This window comes from Danio aesculapii, chromosome 10 (genome assembly GCF_903798145.1).
Source record: "Danio aesculapii chromosome 10, fDanAes4.1, whole genome shotgun sequence".
NCBI lineage: Eukaryota > Metazoa > Chordata > Actinopteri > Cypriniformes > Danionidae > Danio > Danio aesculapii.
The window spans coordinates 3,775,320-3,795,584 of record NC_079444.1 but is presented as its reverse complement, the minus strand read 5'-3'; the positions used below and the strand labels follow the sequence as shown (position 1 = coordinate 3,795,584).

General features: G+C 34.6%; 1 protein-coding gene across 3 annotated transcripts in view; it reads left to right on the top strand.

Moving 5' to 3' along the window:
* LOC130235750 (A-kinase anchor protein 2-like) overlaps positions 1–19,468 on the top strand; it is a 232,012-nt gene extending 212,544 nt beyond the window's left edge. For 2 of the 3 annotated variants that reach the window (XM_056466199.1, XM_056466201.1), the window contains 2 exons: positions 2,686–2,709; positions 12,016–19,468. In XM_056466199.1, coding sequence (XP_056322174.1) covers positions 2,686–2,709; positions 12,016–12,135 — 144 coding nt within the window. In that variant the 3' untranslated portion in view covers positions 12,136–19,468. The remainder of the gene's footprint in view (positions 1–2,685; positions 2,710–12,015) is intronic. The other variant, XM_056466200.1, reaches the window with a different exon arrangement.
* Positions 19,469–20,265: the final 797 nt, after the last annotated feature.

Here is a 20,265-nt window from a genome sequence, read left to right as displayed (position 1 = left end):
CACAGTCTTTCCCCTTTTGCTTTCTCGGATTTCAGCAACATTTCTTCTAAAAGCTATTATTTAGAGAACAAACCATGAAGTGCCTGTGTTTTGCAACTTTGCTGCTCTGGCAGTAATATCACATTCCATTATCATAATGCAGACAATATAACAACTATTACTTTAAACTTGAGAGAGAATAATAGCATTGTTTTTGGCAAAGTAAACACTTTCCAATGTGAGTAAAATAAATTAATGGCAATAATGGCGGTTTTATGTTACACTTAAATTCATCATTAGATGTTTCCTCAAGACCCTACAAAATTATATTTGGCGTCACATTCAAACATGCTATTTCACCTCAGGGAAGGGTGTAACCAAAATATTTGAGATTGGGGTGGACCAGAAATAAAAGTTCAAGAACTGATGGCTTGTTCCATTTTGGTTAATTGAACAAAAGTGATTTTACATACACTGAAAGCATATTAAATACAAGTAAAGTGTTGACTTTAAAGTTTCAAATAACGTTTGGTGAAATAAAATATGAAAATATTCATCAAATAAGGAACCAGTGTCATTCAGCGTAACAGCAAAGTCCCTTTAAGTCAAGTCATTTCACTCTGCAGCCATCCTTGAAATGTCTCTCGGGCAGTATGCTCGGGCATTCTGTCTGAATGGGGAAACATCAAATCCTCCACAACTGTTAGCCAAGCTAACGATTACATTACATATTAGAAATCGCCAATAAAATTGACAACATCTGTCTCAGAAGTTTCGTTTCTATACATCCAAATCAAACAAAATCTGCATATTTTTAGGTTGCCTGATCTAATGCGCATGTGCACTCAAAAGGAACGAGATCACGACACCAACCTTTTTGATGGCCGTGTTACACATGATCATCCTTTGGATAATGATTTGTCAGATAACGCTGGTCTTCTGAAGTAATTCACAACTTGGTCTTGATGGCGAATCTCCTCCAGATGTGACAGCAACTCTTTGTTTACAAGTATTGGGGCGTTTGAGGAGTTGCTCGTGTCATCTCATGTGTGTTTTACAGGACAGACTGTACCTCGCGTTGGTTTCATACAGATTACAAAACCAAGAAAATATAAAAAGTATAGTTGGTTATACTTTAAAAAAGTATAAAAGTATAGTTGGTTCAATTAAAAGCACAGATTTTAAGCTTTGTTTAGATATATTTCCTATGTCTGCGAAGCAAGTATTCGCTCCGACTCCAGTGTGTTTGTTTATCACTAAAAGTCTCGTGAAAACACACATCTGGTCCGAAATTTGCCCCCGGAGAAACGACAGTCTATAACGATCGATGATTGGCTCCCACACTATAAAAACGTTGAGTTATTTATTTAACCCAATGGTTGACCTAAACATATTTGGTGCTTTGTGTTACTTTTAAACTTTATTAGGTTATTTATTAATAACTCAACCAGTTGGGTTAAATATTTGGTGCTTTGTTGGGTTATTTTTAACCTTTATTTGGTGATTTATATAATTACTCAACCAGCTGGGTTAAAATTTTGAATTTCAACAGTCAACTGATTTAACTGACACAGAACAGCTGTATTAATATGCCTGGTATTTTTGTTTTTACGTTATAAAGTTTATTTAGGCTCGAACAAAATAATATTGTAGTTATTTCTTTTATCAAATTACCTCACAGTGTCGTGTTTTTATATCCATTTCACCAGCACTCTCAAATTATTGATGATACAAACGCGCGCTTCATAGCCGATCTATAATAATTGGATAAAACACTTTCTCTACCTCCTGTGTTCACCTCTACAGTTTTTGTTTTGTTTTGATCCACAAAACTGAGATATCTGGCCGTCATTCTGCCTTTAGGACCTAGCGGAGACATTTATTTATTTACACAGCCATAATTATAAAATTAATAGTAGTGTAATAGCAATATTAATACCAGAATGGAAAAAATAACATTTAATCAAAATAACCCAATGCATTGGGATAAAATAACCCATAGTTGGGAAGGTGCTATAATAACCTATAATTGGGTTATATGTTGGGGTATTTTTAACCAAACTATTTTAACAGAGCATACTAGTAGGCGGGGCTTCATTTGCCATATTGACCGTTACTCTTTTCCCAATTTAAAACTATACGAGTGACACGTCTTGTGAATTCTAGAGTCTTTGGTAACAGACCTGCACTTATAATATAAAACTAATTGCTAATAAATGGCTAAAACTTAGTGGTTCAAAGATAGTGGTGAAGTATAAATATTGAAAAATTTTATGGCCATACATTTAATATGCCAAAAATAATACTTATATCCAAATGTGCCTGAAAGTGGTAAAAAAAAAACATTACACAGAATGCCATTTTAGGATCTCCTCTTTAAATCATGGTAAAAAATGTTGATAGTCATTTGTTTTTGCTCTAGAAAGAAACATTTAAACAGAACGCATTCAAATTACTCATTAACTTCAATACAAACTAGCCCACACTTTGTTAGGGAAACAAAAACAGAACAATTATAACAAAACACAGTTAGTTCAAACTCAACCATGACAATAATTTAATCATAGCACCTAATAATGAATCACTATGATCTATATTTAATATGAAAAGTGAAGTATATAGATATGAAAATAAATCTGCCGCTGTTCTCTACACAATAGCGAGTGTATCCGCGCTGACTAATTCTTCCTCTTTCCCTCTTGTCAGTTTGTCCGCTCAGTTACCTCTGAGGTACTTGTATTATGCTTGCTTTAACGTTCACTGTGCCTTCATTTGTGTTTATGCATGTTTTGTTGAGGTGGAAGGTTGTAGCAGTGCCGAATACTTTGACATTTGAAAAGTGTTTCCAAGCAATCATTGAATTTGGTGTCGTAACTTCATTGCATCAGTCATTACATGTGGATCCAACTTTTTCAAATGGTCAAAGTATCTGCATCTACATGATTTATGTGAAGTGTGGTGTCACTATTCATTTCCAAAACTTGTGTCAAAAATTCTGTGAACTTATGGTGTGGTCACATTTGATAGGTTTTGTTCGGTTTAAATGAAGAGTGAAAGTTGTTTATTAAAACTGTGAAATGAGTTGAAATAAGAGTAACTTCTGTCCCCTGAATAAACTTCCAAATGACCTTTTATTTAATTTAGTATCAATAAATGAGCTATGTCGCACTCATAGTAGTGCGATATGGCTGTGTATCGGCACTGGTGGGAGGCGTACGTTGGCCGAGTGCCTTAGTCTCCCACCAGTGACGATATACAGCCATATCGCACTGCTACTCGTGTGATATTGCATTTATACAACAGTTCGACAGCATAATCGTGTATATAAAAGAAAATCAAACATGGAGGGTCTCAAAAATCCTTTTGTAAGAGGAACTACTTTCTTCCACCATTCATTCACATCTGCAGCTGACGGTCAGAACAGCAGAACCCCTTACTAATTCACCAACGCCACTTTAGAGCAGTGTATATAAATATATTGTGTATAAATATATTGTATATACACGCATATTCAATATAGGCGGTTGCCTAGGGCCCTGCGTTTCTTGGAGAGCCCCATGAACGCTGCTATTGTATATTTATCATGAAGTAAGAGTGAAGGCGAGTGTGTATGTATAAATCATGACCAATGCACATTGCGCAATGCACAAACCCCATTGAAAGTGATACAATTCACAACGACGGTGAGAAAAAATAAATAACCTCCGCATTTCATTAAAAGAATAGCTCTGTATAATTCATACATGACAAGTAGCTGAAAATAAGAATAATTAATACACAACAACAGTGTGAATAAAAGCAGAAAATATAAGATACCCAGCAGCACCACACTCTATTTTGCATAACACCACCCGTGATCAGCTATTGGGTGAACTGGAATGACGAAACGGATTCCTACACAGATAACATCACAAGTGTCCAATCTGTACCTTTCTTCTTCATTTATATTTTAATTTATTTGAATTTTATTTTATTTAGTTTGTTTTATATATAACACACTTGCACTTTCATTTGCAATACTTTTCAATACTTTGCAATACTTGCAAATTTATTTGTTTAAATCTGAGTAAATATTTTTACACACAGTTGAAGTCAGAATTATTAGCCCCCCTTTGATTTTTATTTTTATTTTTTAAATATTTCCCAAATGATGTTTAACAGAGCAAGGAAATTTTCACAGTATGTCTGATAATATTTTTCCTTCTGGAGAAAGTCTTATTTGTTTTATTTCGGCTAGAATAAAAGCAGTTTTTAATTTTTTAAAACCCATTTTAAGGTCAATCAATTTTTTTTGTATAGCTTACAAAACAAACCATCGTTATACAGTAACTTGCCTAATTACCCTAACCTGCCTAGTTAAGCTAATTAACCTAGTTAAGCCTTTAAAGGTCACTTTAAGCTGTATAGAAGTGTCTTGAAGAATATCTAGTCTAATATTATGTACTGTCATCATGGCAAAGATTAAATAAACTAGTTATTAGAAATGAGTTATTAAAACTATTATGTTTAGAAATGGGTTGAAAAAAATCTTCTCTTCGTTAAACAGAAATTGAGGGGAAAAAATAATAGGGGGGCTAATAATTCTGACTTCAACTGTATGTATTATAGGTTAAATATTAATATTTTAATTTTAAAATATTAAAATTGTAATTTTTTTGCTATCGTCCCGCTGTTTTTACACCAATGGGCCCTTCTCCTCGGAATGTGCTACGCGGTTTCATCTAAAAAAAACAGGGGTAGCACATCTTGTCAGCTTCAAATGTCTATCAGAATGAACTACCTCCTTAAAGAAGGGTGTAAAAACAGGGGTAGCACATCTTGTCAGCTTCAAATGTCTATCAGAATGAACTACCTCCTTAAAGAAGGGTGTAAAAACAGGGTTAGCACATCTTGTCAGCTTCAAATGTCTATCAGAATGAACTACCTCCTTAAAGAAGGGTGTAAAAACAGGGGTAGCACATTGTGTCAGCTTCAAAGGTCAATTGGAATAAACTACCACTCTAATAAACAAATTCAATATAAAACTAATGAAATAAAAAAACAATTAAGGCAGTAGTTTACTCTGGTAGACATTTGAAGCTGCTACGCCTTTTTCTACATTGTTCAATAAAGTAGTAGTAAATTTCGATATATATTTGAAGCTGACAAGATGTGCTAACCCTGTTTTGGTGGATGAAACATGAAAGATTAAGCTACTGGTAGCACATTCTGATTAGGTAGCACAGATCGTCAGAACACCGGCACTGCTTTAGAGCTAGTATTTGAATGATTCTGTAATGTAATATCCAAAGTAATGATAAAACAGGTGATTTTGCTCACATTTTAAGATTATAAGGCTGAACGGCATGAAATGTCATCATTCTACAGAGATTTCCCAGTATTTCTCTGTTGCAATCAGGAGATCACAATAACTAACCCCCAAAAAGCCAAAGCAAAGCAAACATACCAGATTACTATGGTATAAATACAGCACTACAACATAAAAGAGAGAAATCGACTGTCACTTACCAGTTTTAAAATGATCTGATCAGCTGTAAATTTGAAATTTTTGGCTGAGTTTTTCCTTCCCTAAGGACGTATTATGCAGTCGCCATCTTGTGGCCGAACGTCAGCCCTGTTTGCTCTGATCAATGACAGGCTAATAGCCACCAACGCGCTGATTCTCCGAAATTATAAATATTTCAAATAAGCACTATCCGTATAAATAAACTGCACAACTACATTCTCAGCTTAAGCCCTTAAAAGTGCATGATGTTGTCCAACAGCTGCAATATTTGTCAAACTGTGTTAGTTTATTGACCTGCTGACACTCTATGTGGGCGGAGTAATACACAGGGGTGAAGAGGCTGTATGAGTGCTGATATCGCAGAGAGCCAATCAGATTCAAGAACCAGACAGAACTGTTGTGTAAATAATTATACTTTTAAAATATGTTAATATTTGTACTTTCATGTGTTTTCGTTTACAATTATTCATTGTTAATAATAAAAAGTTTTAAAAATATAAAGTAATGAAGTAAACATTCTTGTAGTATATTTGTACTCCACATGTATAACTTTAATGTATTAATGTGTATGTGCTATAATGTTCTATATACAACATATTAATCTTATCACGGTCTGTGATTCTTATTTCCATTACTATATAATTGCAGATACTTTAAATTATACATTTAATATTAAGACATTATATATTTATTCAGTAATAGTGACATTGTGTTTTACAGCCTTATGTTTATCTACATGTTAATAAATACAGTTTAAGTCAGAATTATTAGTCCCCCTAAATTTTTAGCCCCCTGTTTAGATTTTTTTCAACACATTTCTAAACATAATAGTTTTAATAACTCATTTCTTTATTTTATCTTTGCCATGATGACAGTAAATAGTATTTGACTAGATATTCTTCACTTCTACACAGCTTAAAGTGACTTTTAAAGGCTTAGCTAGGTTAATTAGGTTTACTAGGCAGGTTAGGGTAATTAAGCAAGTTATTGTATAACGATGGTTTGTTCAGTAGACTATCGAAAAAAATATAGCTTAAAGGGGCTAATAATATTGACCTTAAAATGGTTTTTAAAAAATTAAAAACTGCTTTTATTCTAGATTATTAAAGTTTGAGGACAAACTTTGAGGCTGGCTTGTGAAAGCCTGTTGGTAATAGTTTATTTAGTTTAAAGTAGTTTTAAAAAGTTTGAAATGATAGATAGATAGATAGATAGATAGATAGATAGATAGATAGATAGATAGATAGATAGATAGATAGATAGATAGATAGATAGATAGATAGATAGATAGATAGAACGATTAGCATGTCATTAGCATGATTCTACCATGAATTAGCATATTATTAGCATGATTCTAGCATGAACTAGCATGTTATTAGCATGATTCTAGCATGAATTAGCATGTTACTAGCATGATTCTAGCATGAATTAGCATGTTACTAGCATAAATTAGCATGTTACTAGCATGATTCTAGCATGAATTAGCATGTTACTTGCATGACTCTAGCATGAATTACCATGTTACTAGCATGATTCTAGCATGAATTAGCATGTTACTAGCATGATTCTAGCATGAATTAGCATGTTACTAGCATGATTCTACCACGAATTAGCATGTTACTAGCATGATTCTAGCACGAACTAGCATGTTACTAGCATGGTTCTACCATGAATTACCATGTTACTAGCATGATTCTAGCATGAATTAGCATGTTACTAGCATGGTTCTACCATGAATTACCATGTTACTAGCATGATTCTAGCATGAATTAGCAAGATTCTAGCATGAATTAGCATGTTTTGAAAAAATTCAAAGGGGGGCTAATAATTCTGACCTCAACTGTATATTCGACTATAAATTTGTATATTTAGGCCTTAAAACTGACAATCTCAACCCTAAATGAACCGGAACTACAAATGTGAACACACCTTTTGAACGTCCAGTCTTCATTTGAGTGTTTTACCACCATAACGCATTTGATGATTCATTCAAATTCATAATATGTCAACCATACAGTCTGGTTTCATATTTTATGCAATATTCAAGTTATCTGAGAAGCTCAGATTGGACAATTAGTTACACCGGAAAAAGACAATGCGAGTGTAACACTTGGCACCAGTTTTTACAACAATATTTCATCTGAACCAGCATGGCGTTTCTCTTTCCTTCTTTATTATTTCCGCTTTCGTGCTGTGTTTGCACTTAAGCCTGTTTTGTGTGTTGTGAAACTCTTATTATCTGAGGCTGCTTTGGATGATCAGAACCAAGCTGGTTGTTCACAGCATGAAACTGAATGAAACAGGTGGGGTTTCGAAAAACGGACCATTTGGTGGGTGTGTTTGCACATGTGTGACTGACTATCTGGTAAAGTTCTTAACCAAATGTTTTTAACGAAAATAATTGATACTGACTTAACTATGGGCCAGATTTCTTGGGTGTGAAAGAATAGCACAGTCCCCTACCAGTGAGAGACTTTTCTTAAAGGGAACCCTACTTATTAAACGTGCCATAGAATGAAAATGTAAATATACCTAGGCATAGCTGAAACATAAGTATTCAGTAGATTGACATGGCATATTGTTTTGTCATGTACAGTTGAAGTCAGAATTATTAGCCCCCCTGTTTATGTTTTTCCCCAATTTCTGTTTAACGAAGAGTAGATTTTTTTTTTCAACACAATTCTAAACATAATAGTTTTAATAACTCATTTCTAATAACTGATTTATTTTATCTTTGCCATGATGACAGTAATTAATATCTGACTAGATATTTTTCAAGACACTTCTACACAGCTTAAAGTGACATTTCAAGGCTTAACTAGGTTAATTAGGTTAACTAGGCAGGTTAGGGTAATTAGGCAAGTTATTGTATAATGATGGTTTGTTCTGTAGACTATTGAGAAAAAATATAGCTTAAAGGGGCTAATAATATTGACCTTAAAATGGATTTTTAAAAATTTAAAACTGCTTTTATTCTAGCCGAAGTAAAACAAATAAGACTTTCTCCAGAAGACAAAATATTATCAGACATACTGTGAAAATTTCCTTGCTCTGTTTGTGAAATATTTAAAAAAGAAAGGCGGCTAATAATGCTGACTTCAACTGTACATGTAAATCCCATTAGCATAAATTCCCAGTAAAAAACACGTCAATTGTAACAAAACACAAACTGTTACATTGCACATGGGATCATTAACATGCACGCCTCAGACTGTGTTTGATTGGCCACAACATTAGCTAATGACATTACATCAATGAGCATTTTCCACCTCTATTTTTGTTTATCTAAGCTTATATTAAACATACTATTTATGTGGGACTCTTATTTTGAAAATGGGAGAAGCAGGTAGACTAATGCTGTGTTCATACCAAATGTGGAACGCCCAAATCATCTTTGTGCGTAAACAGACGCTTGAACATTTTGAGTTTGCTCGCTTTATTCGCGCATCAAATTCACTTCAAAACAGAACTTGGCCTGGGCTTCAGTCTGGTGACTCTAGCTTAGTTGCTAAATGGCTAATATTGATTTTACTCAGAGAATAACTGTGTTTATGTGCTTTAAAAAGGCTAAAAAACAGCATAGATTCGTTCGGCGCTGTGTCTGAGTGCACTAGATCCATTCAGAGGTGCACCCAGCTCTGTCAGTCCATCAACTCAGAAACTATAGCTGGGTGGAGGCTTTAAGTGGTGCTTCCGATTGAGCCGAGCCCAGTTTGATGAACTGTTGTCTACTGTCGGCAAGAGGATTTCCCCTCGGGACACCAACAACAGGCGTTACGTCATAATCACGCCCCTACAAGAGAACTCCTGATTGGTTAACGTGGCGTGAATGGCCGCTGAAGTTCAGATTTTCCTACTCGAGCGATTTGTGTGATACGCATACCAAACGCGCAAAACTCGCGCCGCTTCATCTGTGTGAATCTCGTCATTCCCACCACCTCATTCGCGTGAAACGCACCACAGGATGCCTATTTGCGTCTTTGCATTGATAGAATCTATAAATCACTTGCACTTGACGCTTTATCCACATCTGGTGTGAACGCAGCATAAACCACATCGTTACATTGTTTTCTATACATTGTGCGCCACTGTCAGCACACTCATAGAAAACCCTTTTATTTTAACATGCATATTGTGAAATTTGTCTTGTACGTTCATAATGAGGCAACAAACCAACACAATCTCACAGCAATTCGTAACTTTTTGATTTAGTGGCTAATTCGTACGAATTCGTACGATCTAATTCGTACAATTTAGTACAATTTGCTCATCCGCCAATGACGGTTGGGTTTAGGGGTGGGGTTAGGTGCCACGCCTCCTTTTTAAAATCGTCCAATTTCGTACGACTGAACTCGTACGAATTAGCCACTAAACTGTCAAAACGTAAAATACTTACGTTTTCTCGTGAGATCAGGCTGAACAAACATATGTATACAGCTGAATATAAGTGTTTAATGATTGTTTACTCCTTGTGTCGTTTCATTCAGCTATTACTGTAATTTATTTTATTTTTTAAATGAAAGAATGTCGATAAATCATAACAAAAGCAACTTTTTATGCAGATTGATATTAAGTATGCTTTATATTTTCGTATATTTTAAAGTTTCAAAATGTAGCCTACAGTTGAAGTCAGAATTATTAGCCTCCTTTGATTTTTTTTCTTCTTTTTTAAATATTTCCCAAATGATGTTTAACAGAGCAAGGAAATTTTCACAGTATGTCTGATAATATTTTTTCTTCTGGAGAAAGTCTTTTTAGTTTTATTTCATCTTGATTAAAAGCAGTTTTAAATTTTTTTAATTCCATTTTTAGGTCACAATTATTAGCCTCTTTAAGCTACATATTTTTTCGATAGTCTACAGAATAAACCATCGTTATACAATAACTTGCCTTATTACCCTAACCTGCCTAGTTAACCTAATTAACCTAGTTAAGCCTTTAAATGTCACTTTAAGCTGTATAGAAGTGTCTTGAAAAACATCCAGTCAAATATTATTTACTGTCATCATGGCAAAGATAAAATAAATCAGTTTTTAGAAATGAGTTATTAAAACTATTATGGTTAGAAATGTGTTGAAAAAATCTTCTCTCCGTTAAACAGAAATTGAAGAAAAAAAAATAAACAGGGGGCTAATAATTGAGGGGCGCTAATTATTCTGACTTCCACTGTATATTTCATACACAACATAATTCAGGAGCGAAGCAGGTTACTCTGGGGGCATAAAGAGATCTTATTCATTCTAACTAAAACAAACCTCTTCTTCACTTCAGTTGAAAAGATTTAACAAGACATCTACTCAATTTGTTGTTGTATATTTATGTTTCAGGTTTAATTCTTTAGATAATTCTTTATGGCTATAAATGAGAATATAAAACCATGTCCGGAGAATTTTTCAACTTACAAACATATCTACTATGTTGGTATTAGAGAGCAACTTGAATCAATGCACTCTATGGCACATTTAAGACCTAACATAACATAAATGATGTCTCTTACTAAAATATGCAGTAGAAATCCCATTAAATATTTACACTATTTTTTAATTGAATGTAGATTTTTTTTTGAATAATGTGAATACTTCATGGGTTTTATGTAACATTGTTCAGTCTGAGACATCATTTAATTTGCACAGGCATTCAAGTTATAATAGCCAAGATTCCATTTAAATTATTTTAAAGTTCAAAGTGTGTGATAAACAAAGAAACAAATATACCATGGATGATATAACGTAGTCAACCTTGGGCTTCTAATCTACAGCATAGACTGTTAAAAGCAATTAGTTGACTTTACTTAAAAAAAGTGAGCAAACCTGTTACCTTAAAATAATTAAGTAACTGATTTATGGGTATAATTATACATTAAATAATTAATAACTAATAAATTAAGTAAACTTAACACTTTTAGAACTGGTTTATTCATCTCTTTTTAAGTAGAGTTAACTTGTCACTTTTAATGCAATGGGTTTACTCACTTTTAAGCAAAAAAACGAACTGCTTTAAAATTATCATACTGCTGTTTAAAGAGGTCATGAACTGTGAAGCCAAAATTCCCTTCATCTTTTAAATTGTAAGAGCTCATAGTAATATAAAAACATCCTGCAAGTTAGAGGACTCAATACTTTGTGGTTTTTCCAAAATCAGCTTATACTGAAGACCATTTAAAAATAAAACAGGTTCTGAGATGTTCCACTCTATGATGTAATAAGATGGATAAACCCCACCTCCACTGAAGAGCAACACCCACTTCTGCTGTTTGTTTAGCCCTGTTAATATGCAAAACTCTCAGCCAATCAAAGCAGTGGGCGTTTACCTGTGAGTCTACAATCAGCCACTCCCATTCAAACAGGCAAGAGGCGTCAGTTATGACCCCGGCAGTTCATGACCCCTTTAATTTTACTAACAACACTTTATCTGTGTATTGTCAACGTCAATTTAAATCCACGTATACAAATAACCGCATATATATATATATATATATATATATATATATATATATATATATATATATATTTCTGAATGTTTCTCTCCAGGTTCTCGAAGCAACCCGTGTGACTCGCAGAAAAAGTAACATGGCTGTCCGGTGGGAGGCCGGCATTTATGCCAACCAGGAAGACGCAGAGGAGGAGGAGGAAGAGGAGGAGGAAGAGTAAACCAAACTAAACCCTCTATTTCGAAAATAATGGGAAACAAAACAGAGGGAAAATGTGCGACAGGACAAACACAAGTATTTATTGGGAATTCACACCTTTTTGAAGATTTGTCCTGTCCATTTCTGGAGCCAATGGGATGTTGCTACTATAAAGGGCTCCAGACAAAGACAATGAAGACCCGCCGTTTTTACATTTCCACTATCAATTTACTGCATTTTCTTTCGTGCTGATTCATTTTGAGGAAGTGGAATGTGCAAAGACAAGGACATATTGGGGATTTTTGCCATTTATGTTGCAAGTAGGATTAGTGAGAGGATCATTTTGCATTACAAAGATATGTGTGAACATATAAAGGCGTGCGGAAATCAAGTAATTGTTTTGTTATTGGAATTCACAAGATAAGAAAATAAGGGTTTCAGCATCCAAAAGGGCAAAATACAGTTTTTGTTAATCACATTTTCACATGATCTCCATTTTAGCCTATAGGAAATCTCAAATAATTATCAGAGATTTGGCTCACACTTTAATTTAAGGTACAATTCTCGCTATCAACAAACAATAGGGTATATGCGGAATTATGCTAAAGGACTTTTAATTTGTCAGTAACCTGGGTTAAACTGTATGCCAATTGCAAAATCAGCGCATTTAAGGTCTGTTTTCTTTAAAAATCAGCAATCTCCGCTGGCTGAGTGATATCCGATTTAAAGTGGGTCTCAGATTGTACAAGAAGCACTGCATTAAATTACACTATCCCCCGCCATGTCTTTAAAATATGAACATTTATTTCACCCCAGTATATTCAATGTTGCTTCTGCGCTGCCGATTCTGATGGGCGTGTATGAATAAACGGATTATTGTCTCGTTTAATGCTTGAGCAACTAAATGAATGCCAAAGTCTATTTAACTGATTATATTTTAATTACATTACAACATCGATACTGTAAAAGAAACTGTATAAAATGGAAAAAATAAATCACATTAACCGTTCACTGGAAGTTTATCATTATGGGAAGAAGCACTAGCTCCGCATATACCCTATTAACTATGATTTTCACTCAACCTGCTATAATTTGTTGATTATTAAGGTAGGAGTTGGCTTTAGATATTGGATAGGATTTGGGATGTGCAATAAGATCATGCAGAATATGTACTTTATAAGTACAAATAAACAGTCAATATCTTTGTAAGAAGCCACTATAGTTAATAGTGAGAATTGGTATCGAAACTAAAGTGTTAGCAAAATTTGTCTAGTTCAAAGGGAAACTTATAACTATGGTTTTTTTGCCATTTGTATAATCAGAGTTCGGCTACATCTACCATGGTGAAATTATGGTTAGTGTATTAAAATAATGGTTGTTTTTGGTACAAAAACAGTACAAAAAGCATGTTTTGTTGGTTTTATTTGTGATAAAACCATGGCTCATTTTCAGTATGGGCAGAATCTGGGGACGGACTACTAAAAGCACAAACGCTTAAAGTATACTTAGTACTACCGAGTGCTAAAAATAGTTCAAAACATATGTGAAACCCCCAAAAACAGTATACTTTAGGCAGTTTTGAGAGGTTTGTAAGATAAATTCCAAGCAGAAAAGGAAGAAGCAGCAGTGGCATTGTTTAGGTTATGCCAATGCTATCTCACGCCAATTCGTAACTTTTAGATTTAGTGGCTAATTCGTAATTTGTTTGTAATGTATCATTGATACATTTTAGTATTATTTGATTAGTTTGATGCCACACCTCCTTTTTAAAATCATACATTTTCATACAACTGATTTTCATCCTATTAATCCTAACGAATTAGCCACTAAACTGACAAAACGTAGAATAGTTACGTTTCCCTGTGAGATCGGGTTGGTTATCCATTGACCTAAAACTATGTCTAATTGACCTTAGACTATGCCTAAAAATATGTCTAAAAATGTAATTTTAAGATTTATTATAGTTTGCAGTTGAAGGCACCCTTGTTTGACTTGATATAGTGTAGAGAAGAACATTTATTGGCTGATTTTTGGGAGTGTTTATTGTCAAGATCACCAGCGATCTAGCCTACGCAGACTCTGGAGAACTACAATTCTTCCACTGAACCGAACTACAACTACCATGATGCTTAGCGCCAATCAACACCTGCTACAGCTGCAAACTATCTGGACTAATAGACATGCACACACAGATGAAGATCATTCTTACTGATTACAAGTAAATAAACAGCACGCACACACACACTTCTGGGCTGAGTCTTCTGTAATGGTGAGACGCTGGACAATGAGGATCCCTGTTCAGTATTTATTAATCAGTAAGAATGATCTTCACCTGTGCGTGAGTGTGTATAGCTCATTATTAGTTTGTAGTGGTGTGCAAAGCGAGACTTCATGAAACACCAAAACAGTCAAAAGAAATGTGTCGAAGTTCAAAACGTTTTGAAACCCGTCTCTACAGTGACACCTACTGGTCATTTTTATGTAACGCTCTGGAAAAACTTCAGCAAAGAAACAATTAAGCAAATTGAGGTATTAAACCCCACGTTGTAGAGTGGAGGTTTCAAGTAATTTAGTAAAGCGGTGACAGTTTCAAACTAGCCTGCAGAGATAACTGGTTCGAATCCAGGGCGACGTAGCTATAGATGGTAGTTTTTAAATGCTCTGTTCTCGAAATGTGTTTTGTTTTAACATTGGACATCCGAATGAATTAAATATGGCTTGATTTGGTCATAAAAAAGTACGATTTTTAAAACGGGATTAAAATAGGGATTAGAACTTAAGCCATTTAAAGCTCAGGCACTCTGAGCACACTCACGGTCCACTAGCAAACATGAAATAGAGGTTTTTTCCAACCCTCAAAACATTTCTGAAATGACCAATGATTTGAATCGCTTTAGTCACATGACCTGGGTGATTCAAATCACCTTAGTCACATGACCTGGGTGATTCAGATCACCTTAGTCGTTTGACCTGGGTGTTTTGAATCACCTTAGTCACATGACCTGGGTGTTTCGAATCACCTTAGTCACATGACCTGGGTGATTCAAATCACCTTAGTCACATGACCTGGGTGATTCAAATCACCTTATTCGCATGACCTGGGATTTTCGAATCACCTTAGTCACATGACCTGGGTGTTTCGAATCACCTTAGTGACATGACCTGGGTGTTTCGGATCATGCTTCAGGGCAGTGTTTCGAAACACCTGCGCTTCAGAATCTCGACACTGTCGAAACTAGCAAACATGAAATAGAGGTTTTTTCCAACCCTCAAAACACTTCTGAAATGACCAATGATTTGAATCGCTTTAGTCACATGACCTGGGTGTTTTGAATCACCTTAGTCACATGACCTGGGGGTTTAGAATCACCTTAGTCACATGACCTGGGTGTTTCAAATCACCTTAGTCACATGACCTGGGTGTTTCAAATGACCTTAGTCACATGACCTGGGTGTTTCAAATCACCTTAGTCACATGACCTGGCTGATTCAAATCACCTTATTCGCATGACCTGGGATTTTCGAATCACCTTAGTCACATGACCTGGGTGATTCAAATCACCTTAGTCACATGACCTGGCTGATTCAAATCACCTTATTCGCATGACCTGGGATTTTCGAATCACCTTAGTGACATGACCTGGGTGTTTCGGATCATGCTTCAGTGCAGTGTTTCGAAACACCTGCGCTTCAGAATCTCGACATTGTCGAAACTAGCAAACATGAAATAGAGGTTTTTTCCAACCCTCAAAACACTTCTGAAATGACCAATGATTTGAATCACTTTAGTCACATGACCTGGGTGTTTCGAATCACCTTAGTCACATGACCTGGGTGTTTCAAATCACCTTAGTCACATGACCTGGGTGATTCAAATCACCTTGGTCACATGACCTGGGTGATTCAAATCACCTTAGTCACATGACCTGGGTGATTCAAATCACCTTAGTCACATGACCTGGGTGTTTCAAATCACCTTAGTCACATGACCTGGGTGTTTCAAATCACCTTAGTCACATGACCTGGGTGTTTCAAATCACCTTAGTCACATGACCTGGGTGATTCAAATCACCTTGGTCACATGACCTGGGTGATTCAAATCACCTTAGTCACATGACCTGGGTGATTCAAATCACCTTAGTCGCATGACCTAGGATTTTCGAATCACCTTAGTCACATGGCCTGGGTGTTTCGGATCATGCTTCAGTGCAGTGTTTCGAAACACCTGCGCTTCAGAATCTCGACACTGTCGAAACATGAGTTTCACGTCAGCCATCCCTAATAGTTTGCAGCTGTAGCAGGTGTTGATTAGCGCTAAGCATCATGGTAGTTGTAGTTGGGTTCAGTGATAGAATTGTAGTTCTCCAGCAATCTGCATAGGCTACATCGCCGGTAATCATGACATTTATGTTGAAGGAAGAGGAGTTCAAAAATGAGTGAAAGAACATGATATGTTGACGCAAGTATTCACACTGCTGAACGGCTTCATTTTTATTTAAAAAGGTGAACATTTCTCTTTGCATACACTGGCATTTTTAAAGCCATTACAAGCAGGAATGTCAATGCAGCAGTACAATGAGTGAAATGGTTTATTTTTGGGGTTATTTTTCATCCATATTGTTTCAAAAATATCAAATATGTTTGTTTTTTTTTATTCATCTTTAAAAGGACACTGACATCAGTGATGTACATTAATTTTTGCCTTCGGATGCATTTTAAAGCCACAAATGAAGACAATCCCACAAGCATCATTCAGCAATGTGGCTTCGTTGTTGTTTTTGTACCTTTCACATGCGTATAATATATATTACACAAAAAGTATTTAACGGACTGCTGTCCTTTTATGAGTATATACGTTAAGTATTTGTAATCTTAGAAACGTGTATTCTCATAAAGTTACACCTATAGGAACCATGAATGTTTCTGATAGAAGGTGCTTTGACTTTAATTATTAGATGTAAAGAGAGAATGTAGTTCTCAATACTTTCTGAAGTGTTTCGATGCGTGATGTGAGATTGTGTAATGACCATCAGTTTTAGGATGTTGGATTTATACTTGGACTCTTTGATATGAGATGATTATTGTTGGCGAACGAATAATTTGAATTTTATAAGGGGAAAATATTTTTTATTTGAGTAGCGAGATATATACAGCGTCCCTACGAATGGGAAATAGTTTTGGACAAATGACTGGGTGTTTAGTACTTTTACCGCACATTTATTCATATATACTGTGTTGTGTGTATTTGAGGGCCAAGTATGCCGTGCTATATGCAGTTTGTTTAGGTGTTTAGGAAACATTACTAGCACAAATTAGTTATGGAATGTACTGACCGTGATGCTGACAGGTTTCGCATCGTGAAACGGGCAGCGTTCAAATGCCCATCTTTTGTACTATAATGAATAATAAATGGACAAAAATAAAGGTTGTTTTTACCTCATGAAGCTAAATTATAAGAAATAAGCCAATGTTCAAACCTGATATAAAAGGATTCCTACAGCATAGGATGGTGGCCAAATTGCTTTTAACAGAGAACAATAGAGGATTGAGTAGAGATTGAGCAATATTGCGGTTTTTGATGATATCTTGGGAGTAAAAGTGAGCACTGCTATCATATTAGTGAATTTCAAGTGCAAAAAGGTCTGCGTCTGTTATCATTGTGCTATTGACAATTAAGGAAGCTTCTTTATGCCACGGAATAATATATACATATAAATTATAAAAAGAATTTATATTATACTTATATTTATACTTATAAATATTATATTATAAACAAAGAAAGGTGATTGTGAAGTTTCATAGCACAATACAGACTTCTTACCCAAAACTGCAGTCAATTTCTCAAAATTTCAGCTGATTTTAGTTTCAGTTTTTTTAGTTTCAGTTCAGTTCAGAAAATTTCTGTTTTGATTCTAAAACAAATCTGAAATGAGAGAAAACATCGCAATTGCAATAATGTCACAATTAACGTCACAATTCTGAATTTTTTTCTCAGATTTGTTTGGGAAATGTAGAATTTTGAGAATTTTTTGAGAAAAAAACTGCAACAAAAACTTAAGGTTGTGAGAAATAATTAGAATCGCAGGAAAGCTTATAAACATGCAACTGCAGTAAATTTGCATTTATAAGAAAATTAACTTTCAGTTCAAAAATTTGGAGGGTTTTTAGCTGTTTTGAGACTATGAATTGGAGAGTTTGCTTGTAGTTTTGAGGGGGAAAAACTCAAGAAGAAAGCATTGATATTGCAACAGTCACAATTCACTAACACAACTTTTTTTCTCAAAATTGTTCTTTTTAATTGTGTAATTTTGAGAATTTTGAATTTTTGAGCCGTTTTGAGAAAAACAGGCACTCAAAATTGTGAGAATTATTCAGAATTGTAGGAAAGCATATCAACTTAAATTTGAGCAAAAATCTTTTTTCCTAAATAATGTAACTTTCTCTCACAATTTTTACATCTGAAATGCAAATGCTTTTTTAGGGAATGACAAAAATGCATTTGCATTTTGAAAAAAATGTGAGTTAAACTCTCTGCATTTGAACTTTTAGAACCCAATGTGCTTTTAACTAAAAGTGCTCAAAAATAGATTATTTAACCATTTTGAGATTTTAAAACAAGCATTTGCAGCCAATAACATCAGTAATGAGAGAAAGTCGATTAAATTGATAATTGCAATAAAATCAGATGTTTATATCTTGCAATTACGCCTTTTTGTCTCTGAAAGTTTGAGAATTGTGTGGGAAAAGTTGCACATTCCTTTATCCTGTGGCAGAACCGTTGATAGACAACAGACTTTTTTGCATGCAGATTTAAAAAATGCCACTAATATGATGCAACTAGCCTATTTTAGACGTCTAGTCAAGAAATGACCTCACCAGTGTCCCGTGTGCATGACAAGTACTGCGCCTGCTGCAGTAGATTTTCATTTTCAGCGTCGGTTTCAGTGCTTTTTAAAATAAATCTCTTGCCTTCAGTGAAATCACAAGTATTGTTCTTACCAACGTTTGAACCAAGCAAGCAGTGTTTTTTTTTTTTTGACTTTTAAAGTAACACCAAAAATATGTTGCGTGTTTTGCTCTTGTTGTTAAATAGTTATTATTATTATTATTATTATAACAAGTCCATTTGCAAATGCTTTCTTCAAAGGTTTAATGAGTGTTTTACTTCCTTTGGGAGAAACCAAAGGAGTGTTGATTATGGTGTGATAATGCAATCATGCTTTCAAAGCCCTCTTTTGACATGTTAACCACTTATTGTATGTTAATATTCTGCTTATATTGTTTTATAGTAATTGTAAGTCTCACTCTTACACACATATATAATTATTTTCTCATTAAAAAGAAAACGTGGAAAATTTCAGTGTTTTTGTCCTTTACTCTGTCGAAATGTAACAAAATATGTGGTAATGTAATCGAATAAGAATTTCTCCCTGGTACTATTCGACTATTAAATACTCTGAAAACTATATAAACTCAGATAAGGTTGGGACAGTATGGAAAACGCAAATAAAAAAAGTAGTGATTTCTAAATTTAGACTTGTATTTCATTGCAGACAATAGGAACACAAAACATTTTAGGTTTTGTATGGTCAGCTTCCTTTAATTTGTAAATATACATCCTTTCCTGTTATTCAGACCTGCAAAACTATCCAAAAGGTTGGGGCAGGGGCAATTTAGGGCTAGTAATCAGATGAATTAGTTAAATAATGATGTGATTTGAAACAGGTGATGTCAACAGGTGATTGTAATTATGACAGGGTGAATTCACCATTTGTACATTGACATATTTTAATATAGACCGCAAAAAATACATAATATTGCAGACAGCCGTAAACTTAAACCATTTGTCTTTTTTTCTATAACCTCTATTCATCAACATATTTCTTTAATAATATATTTGTACATTTCTATATATCTTCCCTATTTTTACAATCACCTTTATTAATCATTATATTCCTTTATTAACATATATTTATACAACTTTGTAATTTGATTAATATCCTGACTTTGTTTGAGAATCTGTTCCAGACTATTCCTAAATTTCACACCACATAGAGATATACATTTTTTACAGTTGTCCTCGTTTTCATCCTCCTAAGATTTTGTTCTCTCAGATTTTATCCCCCTTTTCTTTCTTCAATGCATTTCGGGG